The sequence below is a fragment of the Xenopus tropicalis genome, chromosome 1, assembly GCF_000004195.4.
Source record: "Xenopus tropicalis strain Nigerian chromosome 1, UCB_Xtro_10.0, whole genome shotgun sequence".
NCBI classification, from domain to species: Eukaryota; Metazoa; Chordata; class Amphibia; order Anura; family Pipidae; genus Xenopus; species Xenopus tropicalis.
This window is the reverse complement of record NC_030677.2, coordinates 131,437,923-131,456,040: the sequence shown is the minus strand read 5'-3', so window position 1 is coordinate 131,456,040 and position 18,118 is coordinate 131,437,923. Positions and strand designations below refer to the sequence as shown.

The 18,118-nt window shown below is 41.0% G+C and overlaps 1 protein-coding gene across 5 annotated transcripts in view; it reads left to right on the top strand.

Moving 5' to 3' along the window:
* The window catches only part of trpm6 (transient receptor potential cation channel, subfamily M, member 6), a 92,582-nt gene that overhangs the window by 9,466 nt on the left and 64,998 nt on the right, over positions 1–18,118 (top strand). For 2 of the 5 annotated variants that reach the window (XM_031890874.1, XM_002940033.5), the window contains exons 5-12: positions 1,232–1,445; positions 2,055–2,179; positions 5,749–5,920; positions 7,974–8,148; positions 8,356–8,479; positions 11,118–11,190; positions 11,294–11,394; positions 13,271–13,405. In XM_031890874.1, coding sequence (XP_031746734.1) covers positions 1,232–1,445; positions 2,055–2,179; positions 5,749–5,920; positions 7,974–8,148; positions 8,356–8,479; positions 11,118–11,190; positions 11,294–11,394; positions 13,271–13,405 — 1,119 coding nt within the window. Of the gene's footprint in view, positions 1–1,231; positions 1,446–2,054; positions 2,180–5,748; positions 5,921–7,973; positions 8,149–8,355; positions 8,480–11,117; positions 11,191–11,267; positions 11,395–13,270; positions 13,406–18,118 lie in introns of those variants that run through there. The other 3 variants (XM_012971667.3, XM_031890880.1, XM_031890885.1) reach the window with 3 other exon arrangements.

The window sequence follows — 18,118 nt, the reverse complement described above, 5'->3', positions numbered from 1 at the left end:
GCTAAAAAAAGCCTCCAAGTATTGCCCTTGTTGTTGTTCTTGTGGGTGAATTACACAATTGTTATCAAAATAAGCCCTCACGTCCATTGTCTTATATTAATAAGATCTGAGTATAATCTACAGATTGCAACTATGCTAATCATTTAGACAAGAAACTGTACAATAATTGATTTTCTCTTAACTTTGTAAAAGTAAAGGTCCCCATACACGGGCCGACTATAGCTGCCGATATCGGTCCCTTGGACCGATTCGGCAGCTAATCGGCCCGTGTATGGGGAGAGCAGAGCGGCCTGGCCGACCGATATCTGGCCTGAAATTGGCCAGATCTCGATCGGCCAGGTTAGAAAATCTGGACGGATCGGGGACCGCATCGGCTCGTTGATGCGGTCCCCGATCCGACTGCCCCATTGCCGCCCACATAATCCGATCGTTTGGCCCCAGGGCCAAACGATCGGATTATTTTTTTTTTTACCTAAATGCTCCCCGATATCGCCCACTCGTAGGTGACATCGCCAAGCGAGCGGATCTGCTCGTGTATGGCCACCTTAGTTCTGTAAAAATGCAGTATTTACTTTTGTCTCTTAAAGGAAAAGTAACACTAAGTAAAAAATCTATTCTACCCAGCCTAGCCTTCCTTCTGTATAGGAAGGAGTCAGGCTAGGCTTGATCAATTGATCGCGGCATAGTGCATGCTTCCCCTGATACTTCCCTTGCATTGCCATATCACCTTTCTTCAATTGACCGGACGCCAACTTTTAACAGGTATTTTGTACTAAAGCATTCAAAATAATGGTTTGCAGGGTAGGGCAAATATTGGGGCAGGGTAGAATAGATTTTTTACTTTAAAATTTTTAGTGTTACTTTTCCTTTAAGGTGAAGACACATGGAGCTACTAGTAGCAGCTACTTTTCGTGGCTACTAAAATAGACAATGCTGATCATTTCCTGATAACAGTCTCTACATGTGTTTTAGGGTTCCGGCACATGGGGAGATTAGTCGCCCGCGACAAATCTCCCTGTTAACGGGCAACTAATCTCCCCTAAATGCCATCCCACAGGAATGTGAAATGTTTATTTGGGGAGGATATCAATAGAATGTTTTCCATTGTTTTTTAATTGTGTGAATATATAGCAGGTGGTCTCTTTTTTTAAAATTCAGAATTCACCATCTTTACTCTGAAAAAAAACATTGATCATTTTTATTTGTATCATTTTTTTATATCCACTTCTAGTACATAAGAATATCCTATGATACCACATTGGAACTGTTAATGCATCTGATGATTAAAGAATGGCAAATGGAACTGCCCAAGCTTGTGATCTCTGTCCATGGGGGCATACAGAATTTTAAACTTCCGTCCAAAATAAAGCAAGTTTTTGGCAAAGGATTGGTGAAAGCTGCTGAGACAACAGGAGCATGGATCCTTACAGAGGGCATTAATACTGGTAAATTTCTTAATGTATTATTGTGCATATTTTTCAATTATATTAAATATTTCTGTATTCACAAAGTTGTGTCTTTGTGCCTGTGCCTCCATCTTTAGGCACAAACATACTTTGCACTTCCTTCAAGACATGCAAAGGAATAATGGCAGGGGATATAAGACTGGCATTTAGTGCAGACCTTCATTGCAGCTTACAACATTGCACTTTGCCAGAATTTTCTGCAGAATGTAGTGGCACCAGTCATGGGAAGTGACATGGGCTATAATTGCGCCTGTAACCCTCCAGCGCTCCTGCCTTTTGTAAATGAGCCCTGATATGTTTAGCAAAGTGTAAGGTAGTCATCACAGTAGTGAAATTATATTTAACAATTTATTTGGTCTCTTTGGAAATATTACAGTATACTGACATAAAACTGAAATAATTGTTTTCATATGGATAGCTCCATTGGCATGAAATTTACGACTAATCATATTTAGCCCTATAAGAATTTTCATACATTGTATATACATGAAAACCTGGTGTTAAAGATGTAATTGATATTGACAAATTGCAACTGTTTTGTTGCTGTGTTTTGTACTAGGGAGCTGGCACTGACACTTTTTTTTTCAGGGGCCTCCAAACATGTGGGTGATGCTTTAAAAGCACACGCTTCTCAACACCTGCGAAAAATCTGTGCAGTTGGCATACCACCATGGGGAGCTATTGAGAATCAGCAGGATCTCATTGGCAAAGACGTGAGTAGATTCTTCTCTTTAAGTCATTATTGCTATTTTGTTAATCTGTATTAACAGCAGGTTTGAAATAAGTCAGCCCCCCTAATACTGATTAGTATGAAATGTTAATTTTCTATTTGTTTAAACCTTTGTCCCAGGCTTAAAATCAACATCACTGACATTTTAGTTACAAAGTGTCAGTAGGTAAAGGGTTAAAGGACAAGCAATGCTAATACTTTGAAAACTATTCATTTAAATTGATTTGCCAACTACTTATTACACATGTAAAATTGATTTCTACTGGTAGCTGCAGCTACTTACTGCTAAAGTGTTAGTGCAGTGACACACAAAGCTACTTGCTGTGGCTGCAAAGTAGACAATACAGGTATGGGACTGTTATCCAGAATGCTTGGGGCCTGGGGTTTTCCAGATAAGGGGTCTTTTCATAATTTGGACCTCCATACCTTCAAACTATTTAAAAATCATTTTGACATTTAATAAACCCAATATATTTTGCCTCAAATGAGGATATATTTAATATTATTAATATATAATATAATAATATTATAGCTGATATATTATATCTTAGTTGGGATCAAGTACTTTATTATTATTACAGAGAAAAAGGAAATTATTTAAAAAAAAGTGAATTATTTGTTTAAAATAGAGTCTGGGAGATGGCCTTCCTGTAATTTGGAACTTTCTGAAATTGGGTTTTCATGTAATGGATCCCATTCCTGTACTGAAAATTGTCTCTACGTGTGTTTTAGCAGAGGCAATTCTCAGTATTGTCTATGGCAGGGTATTTTGTGGCATTTTGTAGCCGCGACAAGTAGCTGGCTACAAGTAGCTCCGTGTGTCACCTTACTAGTTCATGTGCCATCCAAACAAAGTCCCATTTTTAAGGTTTTTTTTGTAGTTGAACAAGATAAGCTGCTTTCTATTTTTTTTTTGCTAAAAAGTGTAAGGCTATTGCCACATAGGGCGACAGGCCCTTTTATAGGGTTGCGCCCCGTGCGTACGTGCAACGTCAATACGCATGGGTCGCAACCTTATAAAAGGGCCTGTCGCTGCCGCAGAAGGAGCGTCTATGGGGGTTTCTGTGTAAGGGGGCTACTGTGTATGGGGGCACTGTCTATGGGGGCACTTACTATGGGGGCATTGTGTATGGGAGGTACTGTCTATGGGGGCTATTGGGGGCACTTTCTATGGGGGCATTGTGTATGGGGGGTACTTTCTATGGGGGCTCTGTGTATGGGGGCTACTGTGTATGGGGTCAATTGGGGGCGCTTTCTAATGGGGTTACTGTCTATGGGGGCACTTTCTATGGAGGGTACTGTCTTTGGGGGCACTGTGTATGGGGGAGTACTGTCTATGGGGGCACTGTGTATGGGGGAGTACTGCCTATGGGGGCACTGTGTATAGGGGCCCTGTGTATATTGGGCCATTGGGGGCACTGTGTATGGGGGGACATAGTTATAACTCACTTATAACTGACTGCCTTCTCTCTATATTGTTTTCCTTAGGTAGCACAGTATGAGGTTATAGCACATTTTGCGTCTGATCCCACCGTTTAACTATATAAAAGGAGTATTTTTTGGGAAAAAAAATTGGGTGTGGTAATTGGGGCATGGTCACAAAAGTGGGCGTGAAAAAAAAATTGCCGCGCTCCACGCACCAAATCTTTTTGTCCCTCTTTTCATTTTTCAAATGTTGGGAAGTATGCAGTTTTTATAAACAAAGCTGCTATGTAGCCACGGGGGCAGCCTTTAGGGCGAAGACACACATGGCGATTAGTCACCACATCTTTTTAGTCGTGGCAACTAATCCGTTCTGCGAATCCGTGTGGATGGTTAGTTGCTTATACTCTCACCTGTGGCAGGAAAATCGCTGTGATTAGTCGCTGCAACCGACTTTTTAAAAATCAATGCGTGTCTTTGCCCTTAAAGCTGGAAAAAAGGAGAAAAGGCACAGGTTACACGGCAGATGACAGATAAGCTCTGTAGAATATAATAGTGTTTTATCTGTTATCTGCTACGTGCCTGTGCCTTTTGTTTATATACGATAGTAGTCTTTCTGAGGCAGACACACCACTTATATACAATAGTAGTCTTTCCGAGTTATATCAGACAGTTATACCAGAGCAGGGCAGCAGAACATTATGTTGTTATTACTTTTATACACTTTTTTTGGTGTTACTGTACCTTTTAGCTAAGTACTATGTTAATGTAATTAATGTGTCTCTATTCTTACTACTGTTCTGTTAGTCTTAAGTTCTCATCTTAGGCTACTGATGCATTTCTGTGCTGAAATCTGTTCTGTGTATCTACACCAAGGTCGAACTGGTGCTTTTCAGTGGAGACACAGGATGGAGCATAGGCCAGGGGATTGGCTGATTCTGTGCATAAATCAGCCCTGTTTGTCACTAGCCTAAAGCTGGCCATACACATTAAGATCTGCTAATTTGGCAAGATTGCCAAATAAGCTGCCAACTTGAAAGGACTCATTGTCTCAGTTCCTTAGAACTTATCTGTCTGTACACTCACTTTCACTTCTTTCCCTGTCTTTTCACACTGTTTTATGGGTAGATCCCGTTAGGGCAGTGGCACACGTGGAGATTAGTCACCGGTGAAAAAGCTTCACTACCGCTGGCAACTAATCTCCTTTAAATGCCATCCTACCGGCATGAATGTAAATAGCCGGTGGGATGGCATATGCATTGATTTGGTCGCCCGAAGTTTCCCTGTAAGGCAACTTCGGGCGACCGAAGCGATGCATATGCCACCCCACCGGCAATTTACATTCTTGCCAGTGGGATGGCATATCAGGAAGATTAGTTGCCCGCGGTAGTGAAGATTTATCGCGGGCAACTAATCTCCCCTTGTGCCACTGCTCTTAAGTTAATATCCCAAGTAGAGATTAGTTGTGATAGATCTCTGCTACCGCGGGTAACTAATCTCTCTGAAATGCCTATCCACCAGCAACAAAGGTATCCTGCATGTGGATCATTGTTATTTGGCAATGTACTGTTATGCCTAAACCACTATCATACCCCTTTCCATCAGCCCCCGTGTGGTTATTATGGAGATATTGTATGAACCTTTGTTGCCATAAATACAAACTCAGACGTTTTTTAAGAGATACTGACATCAAATATTAAATCTTTTTTTATATCTATCATACCATTGTCTTTGCATGCTATTGATAAATATGCCATAAAAGTATTTGCCCAATGCTTTTACATTACCTATCTGATCCACCATGTTCCTGTATGAGGGGGCTGCTATATTTGTGCAGTAGGAGTCCATTAGCATTAGAAGCTATAACTGACAGGTTGAGAAGGGACAGTCAGGTTGGCAAAACAGGTTTAGGAACTTCAAGTAACAATTACTTACAAGAGCTTCTCTTTCAGCAAAAAACAAACAACATGACCTATAGGGAACTATTCACGTACATTCGAATTTTGAGTAGTTTTTTAGTGTCAGTATCACTTTAAGGTGGGAAAAAATAGTTATGTAACCCTATATTCAAATATTCATTTATTTAGTTTTTTAGCATTTATTTGCTTTAATGTTAATGCACTTTTCCAGGTTGTGTGCCTGTATCAGACACTGATAAATCCAATGAGCAAACTGACAAGTCTCAATAGCATGCACTCCCATTTTATAATGGTGGATGATGGCACAGTTGGAAAGTATGGTAATGAAATGAAATTAAGGAGAAACTTGGAAGACTTCATTTCCCTTCAGAAGATCCATACCCGTACGTATGCTGTATACCATTCCAAATGTTGGGGCTGATTGTCCGCTGTGGTCAGATCGGAGATGAGGTTCTATTTGCTGTCATGGATATCACTAGAGCAGAACAGAACTAGAACAAATTTAAGCAACAACATTTACATTTCTCTGAGCAATTTACTCAGAAGTAAAAAGGCTTATTTAATATAGGCAGTGCTGCAAGTGTTGTCACCCTTAGAACCAATAGACTTAGCACTTGTGCTCTTGCCAAGGGTTGCTGTTTCTGGGCCTTTTAACTGGCACAAAGCTCTGCACTGACAGGGTTGCTGCTTTTATCTGGCACAGAACACTGCACTGACAAATGTAGTGCAAGGGTGCAAGGGCTCCCATTCACCTTTCATCTCTTGGAGCTTCTGCCTTGTACTTCCTAAATGATGCACAAAGTAGATGTGTCCTAGGGATGCCCACTATAGGACCAAGTAGCACCCTTCTGGAGAGCAGCATAGTAAGGTCCAGGAAGTGCTGCATACTGATTCAGATGACAGATTAGCATCTACTCCAAAACATAATATGAGGCTAAAAATCACCACTACTGGTGCTTTCAGGTAAACTCAGTTGTTGGTGGCAATTCCAACTGCTTGGGGGGAAATGCCCCATGTGCCTTCAGTCTTACTGTAACTCATTTACTTAAGCTAGCCATACACGGCCTGATAAAAGCTGCCAATCTGGCCCTTCAGGGTATGGACCCTTTCAATGCTCTTTCTAACATCTGGTCAGTTTGAAAATCCCGCAAGGCAAGGACAGCATCAGAGCATTGCTGTAGGCCATTACTCAGATCCTCCCAATTTGGCCCAGTGTGTTGGTGCCTTAATCCTGTTAAAGGGGTTGTTCACTGAGTTACCTTTTAGTATGATGTAGAGCAGAGGACCCCAACCTTGGGGAGCAACACAAGTTTAAAAAATTCCTGGGGGTGCCAAATACGAGCTGTGATTGCTTATTTGATAGCCCCTTTGTGGACTGGCAGCCAACAGGAGGTTGTGTTTGGCAGTACACCTGGTTTTTATGCAACTAAAACTTGCCTCCAAGCCATGAATTCAAAAATAAGCACCTGCTTTGAGACCACTAAGAGCAACATCCAAGGGGTTAGTTGCAACATGTTGCTCCTGAGCAACTTGTTGTTGATCACTGACCAATTGAAAAGTTGCTTAGAATTGACCATTCTACAACATACTAAAAGTTAATTTAATGGTAAACCACCCCTTTAAAGGAACAGTAACACCAAAAAATGAAAGTGTATAAAAGTTTCTAAAATATAATGTGCTGCTGCCCTGCACTGGTAAAAGTTGTGTGTTTACTTCAGAAAGTCTACTATAATTTATATAAATAAGCTGCTGTGTAGTATGGGGGCAGCCATTCAAAGGAGAAAAGGCACAGGCACATAGCAGATAACAGATAAAACACTATTGTATTCTACAGAACTTATCTGTTATCTGCTATGTAACCTGTTCCTTTTCTCATTTTTTAAAGCTTGAATGGCTGCCCCCGTGGCTACACAGCAGCTTATTATATAAATTATAGTAGTGTTACTGTAGCAAACACACCAGTTTAACCAGTGCAGGGCAACAGTGCATTCTATTTTTATTACTTTAAAGCTATTTTATTTTTTGGTGTTACTGTTCCTTTAAGATCCACTCATTTTGCAACCTTGCCAGTTTATGGCAAGCAATGCCCAACTTAACACAATGTAAATCTGAATTAGTGCGGTAACCAATAACAAACAAATTCAAATTCACCTTTCACTAGACTATTCACTAAGACTATTGCATAAACATGATAAAGTAGCTCTACTTGTTTATTATAGGTTATTGTACTGGAACAAATTGTACCTTTTATTTGTAAATGAGCCCTACTGATGCAGTACCAAAGTTCTACTTACATTTAAATTGAATTTTGTTAAGCCTATATACTTTTTTATACGCACACATTAAGGCAGATATTGTTATCATATTTGTTGTTATAAGAATCGTGATATATTATACAGACATCGTTTTAATTTAACTGAGATACTTTACCCGCAGGGATGGGGCAAGGAGTGCCTGTGGTAGGGCTTGTTATAGAAGGTGGTCCAAATGTCATCTTGATGGTATGGGAATATGTGAGGAGCACTCCACCAGTACCAGTTGTAGTGTGTGAAGGAACAGGCAGAGCAGCTGATATATTGGCATTTACTCACAAGCACACAACGGACACAGAGTAAGTAAGGGATTTAGTGTGTCATCTCTTTGTAGGGAAAAGAGATCTTGGATTTATATACTTGCTGTCCTTCCCCTCTGTTCTTTGAATTTAATGTAAAAGGAGTTGTTTCATACTAGAATATGTGCAGTAATGGTGTGTCTGTTTGCCTGTTGGTCTGTCTATCTAAGGTTTATTTTAACAAAAATGTTTATTTTAATACTAAAGGCAGATTAGTCCACAGCTGAAAGAAGAAATCTTAGAGATGATTCAGAAGACATTTAATCTTGGCCACAGACAATCAAACCATGTTCTTTATATTCTAATGGAGTGTATGGAGCGCCGTGCGTCTGTAAGTAGAATCAATTAAAAAAAAACTCCAAAATAAATTATTTTTAGTGTTTTTCAATGTAAATACGATGGGTTGTTATTAGGATATTCTTTGATTGCTAAAATATTTAGTGAATTGATCATAAGATTATACTTGAACTAAAATGGGTGGATTTTAAAATCTCTTCCTACTTGTGATAATATATGCATTTTTTAAAAATATTTTTGAAGTTTTTTTTGGCTGTCATTTTTATGAATGCACAGATAATTATTTACATTCTATGAAGTCAATGGTATATGCATTCTAGCAGTCTAATAGAAACTATTTTCTTTGCAAGCATAGTAATTTTGTAGAAACTTTTGATAAAGTTCCCCCCCCCCAAATCTTTATTGAGGGGAGGGTAAAGCAAATCTTATTACAAGATATTCATGTTCCAGGATAACAAAAGTCATTACTATACAGTAAATGCAAGGTACATATATGAAATCTTAATTACTGATATAGGTTGCTGTTGTTTATCTTTAACCTGATATCTTTATGGCTTCCAGCCATGGTTTCCATATAGATCAGTATTAGGATATATTATTTTTTAAAAGTTTTTATTTAACTTCTGTCTGTTTATTTACAGAGGCATGCAATGTGGGATCCCAGCACAACAGGAGTCAATAAACTTGTGTTCACGTTGTTGGAAACAGTGTAAGGGCTCTGGCACACGGGGAGATTAGTCGCCCGCGACAAATCTCCCTTGTCATGGGCGACTAATCTCCCTGAACTACCATCCCCCCGGCAAAAATGTAAGTCGCCGGTGGGATGGCACACGCTGCACAGCCGATTTTGGCAAATCGCCGAAAATGCCTGGCGAGGCAACTTCGCGATTTGCCGAAATCGCCTGCGCAGTGTGTGTCATCCTAACGCCGACTTACATTTTCACCGGTGGGATGGTAGTTCGGGGAGATTAGTCGCCCGTGACAAGGGAAATTTGTTGCGGCGACTAATCTCCCCATGTGCCAGAGCCCTAAAGCTAGCTTTAAGAGCAATGGTGGATAAGGGGATTTGTCACAAACTTGTGGGCGGCATATCTCCTGAAAGTAGCTTTTCCTTAACTAAAATGGGATTGCTAGTAGACTGTAAACTCTTCAGGGCAGAGACCTCAACCCAACTGTGTATTAAAACACCTAAGCACTTACACCCATACATGAGTAAATGGGATTCTTATCTCCCTCAACCTCTATCAGAGGAAGACTGGACTCTCATCTGGGACAATGCAAAAAAAATGATAACCTGCTCGACACAGAAAGAGCATATTTATAAGATTCTTATACTTTGGTATCATACTCCAACCAAACTACATACTTTGTTTCCTAACCATTCCCCAATGTGTTGGGGGAACTGCGGGGACATTGGTACCCTTCCACATATTTTCTGGTCCTGCCCCATGATAACCCCATTATGGTCAGAAATTTCAGGTTTACTAAGCAAACTACTACGAGAACCTGCACCACCGGATATTACAACCTTTCTGTTAGGCAAACCATACCCAAAAACAAGCAAATCATACCAAGCACTAATTAATCATGTCCTAACAGCTGCCCGAATCTCAATAGCTTCACACTGGAAAACCCCAACTCCCCCTACCCTAGCTGAGGTTAAACGAAGAGTAGAGTCAAATAAGGTCTTTGAGGCAGGCATCGCCAGATTAACCAACAGAACCCCCCATTTTCTCAAAATTTGGACACCCTGGGTACTATATGCCAATGAAAGCTGAAACCCTATTATACTTTTGCAGCACAGCCATTCAATATGTGTTTTATTACCAACTTTCTCTTTACTTTTTCTGAATTATGATACCATAGAACTCACCAATGTGAAAACGTACCTATATCTTTCATAACTCTACCATACTGCACTGTTAACAGATATATGTTCATTTTTTGTTATTGTTACTGTACAATCAACATTGTCAAAAATTAATAAAAATATAAGTTACAAAAAAAAAGAAACACCTAAGCACTTAGACAAAGATTTATACATTTTTACTGTCTAATTTTATAATAATTGTATCCTTTGTTATGCTTTGAAAAGCACTGCATACATTTGTGGTGCTATATAAATTAATACATACATTGCTGCATGGAAAACAAGTGACCAAAACAGAGGCATTTTCCCACAAGAATGCCAGATCACTAAAGTATTTTTCCCAATGTTATTTCAGGAAAAAGTATTTTTATGAGATTTGTCAAACGAGTGTAGAGATGATTCCTTACAGGTTATAAATCTCCTTGTTTGTCATTGCCATGTTCCTCGAGAGAGTCCCCAGAAATTCTTGCTGGGTTTGCTATAGTTTAGTTTGTTGTGAGAGGGATCACCAGGTCACTTAGCTGCCCCCAGATGTGTTTTTGCAGATATCCATATCTGCATTCTTTTGATATACCCTTGACCTGTCCATCTAAGGAAAAGGACATTTAAGACCTACTTGTAAATATGTTGTGCCCCTGGCATTTTCAAAACAGGAAAATGCCAGAATGTATTAAAATGTGTTAAATATTATTTTTTAGAAATGCATTTTGGGACATACAGTTTGCCAAATGAATGACTATCTAGTTTACTGGCTGGCTGGAAACTGTACATAAGATTATATCATTGTTTCTGTATTTTTCAGATTACTATATTTGATGCAGAATCTGAAGAACAGCAAGATATTGATTTGGCTATATTGACAGCTCTGCTAAAAGGTTAACTATTTAAATAAACATTTATTCAGAATCTATTAACATTTATTGTATGCAATCTATTTAAACTTTTATAAAAGGGAACCTGTAATAATATATTTTATAGGGACTAATATGTCTGCTCAAGACCAGCTGAGCTTGGCGCTAACCTGGAACAGGGTTGACATTGCCAAAAAACACATACTTATATATGGACAACATTGGAAGGTACAGTATTTATTTTCATATAAAACACAACATGAGACGAAAACAAAAAATAAATAAATAAAGCAAGGTGACATGAATCAATATTTTCTGGAATATAAGTATGGAATCGATTATCTAGAAACCCATTATCCATTAAACCTCACATATATTATCCTAAAGGCTGTTCCTAGGCAGATGCCATTATAGAAAAATGTAATTTTCTGTGTTTTATTTATAATCCCCTAGTTTGCCGTTTGACACTTGTGGCTAAGTCTGGTGTCAGAGCTTTAGGGAAACAGGGGGATAGGGTACTGTACTGTACATATGTTTATCCGGTAGGAAAGAAGGGTTGAGTGTGGGGCTGGGCTGGACATTGTCACAGCAGCATCCTCCAAGTTCTGGCTCATACGTAATTCAAAATCCAGATGTTTTAAATGTTTGCTCACATAATGACCGCACCTATTTGCCAGATCAGTCATAATTGGCAAAGGTCTGATGACCAGAACTGCTGTTTACAACACAGTCTGGAGGGATGCAGGTTGTCCATCACAAATACACTACATGTGAATTGTTTTTTTTTAACTAAAACCTTAGACATTATTGTGCTAGTCACAGGTGTAATGGCTTTTACTATAGATTTCTTATTTTGGATCTGGTTTGTTCTTGTTATGGAGCAAAACTGGCCACGTGTGTGTCAGCAGTTATTTTCCACCTGAATGAATAGCCATTTATTTACAGTTTTAGAAGGACAAGAGTCAAAGTCTATACTCGTCAGAATCTTATTTAAAAAAGCATTATTTATAAGAACAACACTTTTCAATTAGAGTCTAGAAAAAGCCCTTCGGGGTCTAAGCTGAAATCTTTAATGGTGATGGTTTTTCCATGCATTTGTTAACAGAAAACCTTTTTGCAAAGTATTTCTTTGTAAGTTTGCCACCTAAGTTTGATACATATATAAGATAATTTATCCGCAAACTTGTTATCCAGAAAGCTCAGAACGTTCATCCCCCATAGAGTCCAATTTAAGCAAATACATTTTTAACCATTTTTTAAAATGGTTACCATTTTCTTTGTAATAATAATTGTATTGTTTTGGTGGCAAAACAATACTATTGGCTTTATTTAACGTTTACATAGCCTAGCATAGCCTACATAGCATACACAGCATAGAGAGGAATAGCCTTTTTCTCATAAAATAACTGCATTTTTTATGGCTATGTTTGTTTTTGTTGTAATTTGACTACCATTCCTAGTAATGAGGGGAAAATTGTTTGGATAGGAGCCGCACCGAGGGCAGCAGTCATTCTGCATTTTACCAGTTAGTTTAAGCTTGATTATTTTATAATTTGATATGAGGTTTATACTGCATAATTCCACTCTATATAGAAATCCACAGATTCTTCAAATTGCTTGGGGTAAAGTCTGGAATCATGGCCACACCCACCTGTGGTGTACCTGATCAAAATATCTTGTCTCTGCTAAAACACATGTAGAGACAATTATCAGTATTGTCTATTTTGTAGCTGCAACAAGTACCTGACTACAAGTATCGCATGTGCCATTTCCCTAAAGCTGTCTGGTGTGGCTCCTTATCCTCTAGTCTGATAGCTGGCTTTCCAACCAATTGGAGTGGATACCAGTTGTTGATGTACCCAGGTAAAATCACATATACACATATACACAATACAAAAGGGCAGCTCGAGGGCTAGGGATCCATTGGAGGACTTATCCAGAATGTAATAAGTCAGTGCTGTCCAACTTCTGTTGTACCGAGGGCCGGAATTTTTCCGACGTACGTGGTGGAGGGGGTATTCACCATGGCTCCCCTGCAGTACCAAAACTGTGTTGTTTTTGCTCAGGGTCTTTTTGTTTTTAATTCTGCTTTTTTTCTTCTTAGGTGGGGTCTTTGGAACAAGCAATGCAAGATGCACTTGTAATGGATCGGGTGGATTTTGTAAAGTTGCTAATTGAATATGGTGTGAATATGCATCGCTTCTTGACCATTGGTCATTTGGAAGAATTATACAATACTGTAAGTTTTTAAAGCTTTATGTTAACTAATCAGAATGTGTAAATAGCAGGTAATTCTGGACAGGGTAACTTTGGGTTATGGGATTGTTCCAAAAATATAAATAGGATCAACTGGGGGCTATGCCTGTTTAGGTTTCCCTTACTCCACTCTTTTCATTCTTGTTAATCTCTCATGTTGGCTTAAGCCACCTTTTATATTTGATGGGAAGGGAAAGCCGAATGCCTGAAATGGACTCAATGAAGCTTGCAGTGAAACTTGAACATTGGTATCTGGTTTACAGGGGGATGCTGACAGATCACCTCTGCTTGGAACATAGACTTTGGTTTGACGTTAATACACTGTGTGTACTGAGCTGGGGCTTCTGTGCCTTGCTTTCAGTGTCATCTGATATTCTTAACATTTTGCAGGACACTCTGAACTCGTGCAAAATTTGTTTACCTTTTACAAGTAAGACCAGACCCTATCTGGTAGACAAGCAGAGTTTATTACAGATATTAGTTTAAAGAAAAGATACACTGTTTCTTGGCAACCTCTGTGCCTACAGTACATGTGCCAGCTATTACTCATTTGTCTACTGTCTGTAACCTTTCCACCATTTCTAAATACTTAAAGTAGCTCATAAAATGCAGGCAGCTCAGCGTTAGGTAGCTAAAGATATGGTATGCAAGCAGACCTGCTTCCAGGATACACATGTAATTCTGCTACATTCTGGGCTCATTTACAAATCAGATGCCGTTCATTACACATTTAGATAATGAAAATCTTTTTCTAATAAAATACATTTTCTGCTGCCAATAAATATTTTATTTGCAGATGCTAAAAAAATGCAAATAAGACATTTTAATGGTTATGTAATAAAAGGCACTGAGTTTTCCCAGGTACAGTAACCTAAAACAACCAATCATTGGGCAGCAGTTAGTTGTCACCTGTTAAAAGCAAACATCTTATTGGGTGCTATGGGTTACTACTTCTGGGCAAACTTAGTACCTCTTATTACATATGGGCAGGCCCGGATTTGTGGAGAGGCCACAAATGCCCGGGCCTAGCGTGGCAGAAGTTTAGGGGAGGCATGCTGCCTCGCCGCAAGAAAATTTTAAAATTTTGCTTCCATACGGAGCAGTCGGGACCTCTCCCCACTGCTCCGTATGGGAGTTTAAAGGAGTGCATGCGCACTCGCGGCTGCGGGGGGAGGGGGGGGGTGTTGTCGCGTGTTCGCGCATGCGCCCGGGGGGGGGCAACAGGGGCGGCCTCGGGGCGCCCAGAAGAGAAATCCGGCCCTGCATATGGGGTGATCTATTCATAGTATGGTGTTGCTTGTCCATAATGGTGATGGCACATAGGGTAATTTGTCCTTTGCACCCAGAACAATGATGCCCACTGGTAAAAAGTTTCTTTCTAATGACAGTGCCATTTTCTGTCTGATTTGGTTTACCCACTGCAATTTGAATATGTCATCCTTGGGTAGTGTAAACAGCAATGCCCTATGTGTTTTAAAGTAATTAAAATATATTGTGTTGTTGCTCTGCAAAAAAAAATGGTGTTTTTGCTACAGAAAAGCTACTGTAACACCTATTTGGCTATAATATGGCCAACCCAGGCTAGTAGCGTGCTGTAGAGCATGTGCACAGGAGTGGGCCTCCGCTACGTGGGAGGTATATAATGGAGCTGAGGGGTTGTTGAACTACAACTAGTTGAAGTAGTGTTGTGCAATAGAGATAAATGGACGCCAGAGGATTCTTTATGAATGAACTGGATATTACTTTATTTGTCCAAGACAAAGGTAATCAGGGTTATCTATACTCACTTAATAGATGCAGAACAGTATGCAGTTATACAGTTGATGTAAAGTTGGATAAATAGCAGAAATATGATGCTCCCCTGTGTATCCCTTCTCATCAAGAGGATTGGGCAGGTAGAACAACAACAGTGTGATAGGTAGGAAAGCTCACCGGCATAGTCCCATGCTCTTTTGGAGGTTAGGGCAAGGCATATTTGCTAACCTATTTCCCTAGCACTTCTGTGTCCCTAATCTAAGGCCAGTAATGCCTGTTAGGAAGACTACTCCTTTGCTATTATCCTGGATGGAGCAAATGGCTGCTCTTTCTGTATAATTCTGTCTGAACTCACCACTTCTAGAGGGTGCTATGAAATATGCTGCTATACTGTCTTTTCCTCATTCACGGGGCCCTGTCCCCGACTTAATTTGGATGGATAGTGGCTTACTGGGCCGGATCTGAACCCAGGCTCGATGGAGCTCTGCTTCAGGTAGCAGATCAGCAGCCAAAGAGGAAAACACTTCCTTGTGCAAGACACTATATAGTCTGCCAAGGGGAGTGGTCAAATGAGCTAAACCTGCAAGGGATAGCTTTAGAAACTGTAACCTGAGTATAGGGGGGTCTGCCCTATAACAGTACAGATAAGGAAAAGTAGGGAAGTAAAGCCATAGGGAGCTTAACCCTATGGGTCCCTACATTCACCCGGGGGAAGAATCCATTCCGACCCGGCAATGGTAAATAACCATAAGTACACTTTCAAGCAATAAACATAGTGCAAGAATTCAGTGCAAAAATATAAACAGTACCAACATCCGCTTCTGGTATCCTAGCCAGAGGTATACCGGGTACATTGGATAACTGTGAAGAAAAAGTTAGGCACATACAGCAACTTTACTGACTGACATACACCTTGAGTGTCCTGGTGGATCACTCCGGTGCACACATGGAAAATACTCCTGTTGATTCCAGGTTCCCAGGCCCATACTTGGCTGTAAAGAAATGTTGCATTGGGTTAACATTCAAACTGTGACACAATCCCACCCATCAACTTTATTAAGTCCATGCCCCATTAGCAGGTCTAAGTAGAAGTTGTAGTGAGGTGGGGCGCAGCAGTCTTTTTGGTTACACCCAACTATTTACAATTCTTTACAGTCTCTCCTTGGTAAATGAGAGTTCCAAACTTTAACTGAAGAACAAGTCCATATCTATGGACAATAACTGAAGGAAAGAAGGAGCAGAGGGTCACACCCTAAGTATCAGCAAACTGGCAGTCATTTAGGGGTGTGCCCAAATTGTGGTGGGTGTCTCCGTCTACTGTTAGAGACCAACCCACCTCCCACCCGGGGAAAAACCTCATCCTGAGGTAAACCACCGGCATGGGGTTTTTCAGAGATTTCTTTCAAATTTGGCCTAATATGAAATGTAGTAGGCCTGGGTGGATCTGGCCTAGGTGTAACAGGCCTAGGTGGTTCAGGAGAGGCGCCAGCCCCCATCATTGAGGAAGGACCTTGGGCCCTGACCATGGGCTCAGTCCAACACCTGGTTTTACAGTAGGGGCATCTTTCATCCAAGTCTTTCCAAGCCTGGGAGATCTCCTGACAACAGTAGCCACAATAAGCCTCCACCCACCTGGAGCCATCCTCCTCATATCGTTCCCCAAAGGTACCCAACCACACATAGCGTTGTGGGGGCACTGAGGAAAATAAGATTTCCGGGGTAAGCTGGCGTGGTGTGGCGCGATCAGCCATATTAGAATACAGAGGACTAGAGTCCAAAGAATAATTTACTCTGCAGCCGCAGCAGTAATAATCAGAGTCCCGTAACAGCTGGTTCCACACCGCAATTTCAGCCCTGAGACGCACCCGGGGATCAATAATTAGTTGCCAGTCAGTCCCTACCTAGCCGCAGGTAGGGCAAGGATTAATGTTATAAATTTGCAACTTTAATTTTGAAAGCAGTCCAGCACAATATACCCTGGCCGCAGCCGCACGCTCAGGCAATAACTGGAGAATTTAGCACAACCACCCGCTCCAATGAGAGCCGCCCCACTATGTGGCTTGGCTGGGCGCGGTGGTAACTGGCAGTCTCTTTGAACTTACGGGCCTGCAGCCGCAAGGCCTAAGTAGAGTGATGCACAGAAACTTTAACTGAAGTGCGCCCGTCGGGTCCCCCGCATCCGCGTAGGGCAAGGTGCAGCACCCCAAAATTTGGCACAATTTTAGTATGGCCAGCCGCACCTTTTAAGTCGCCCCACTATGTGGCTTGGCGGTGCGGAAATATCTACAGTCCCCCTCTCTGGAGAAAATCTTACCCGCAGCCGCGGTGTAATGAAACGCCGGAGGTACTGTACAGTGAATGCGCAGCCGCGCAGACACTTTGTATAAGCTGTGGAGCAGTATAGGATGTCCCCGCAGCAGCCGCTGGGGGTCTGTATCCACTTTGCAGAAGGAGCTGGTATAAGCACGTCCGCTCTCTACTAAGACTCTCCACAAAAATTGCGCTGGTGACGTAAGGCCCCTCCCTCCCCCGTGAAATCTCGTAAACAGCCTTGCTTCACGCGGGATTTCAGGGAAAAGAGCGCCAAAGTCAGCAGCACTTGATGGACAGGTCCACCGGCCAATGGGAATACTCGGGTAGAATCCACAAGCCCGAACCCACGGCCAATCAGTACACTGCAAATACGATCAGGCCTGCGGCGCCTTTTGCCTATTGCGTCCGGCAGAGCCTGTCAGTAAAATTTAAAGTGACACACACAACTACTCAGTCCCCTCAAGGCAATGGCTCCGGAATAAATAAATTGAATATAAAGCACGTTGGGCGCCAAATGTAACACCTATTTGGCTATAATATGGCCAACCCAGGCTAGTAGCGTGCTGTAGAGCATGTGTTACATGCGACCTTAATGCACAGGAGTGGGCCTCCGCTACGTGGGAGGTAT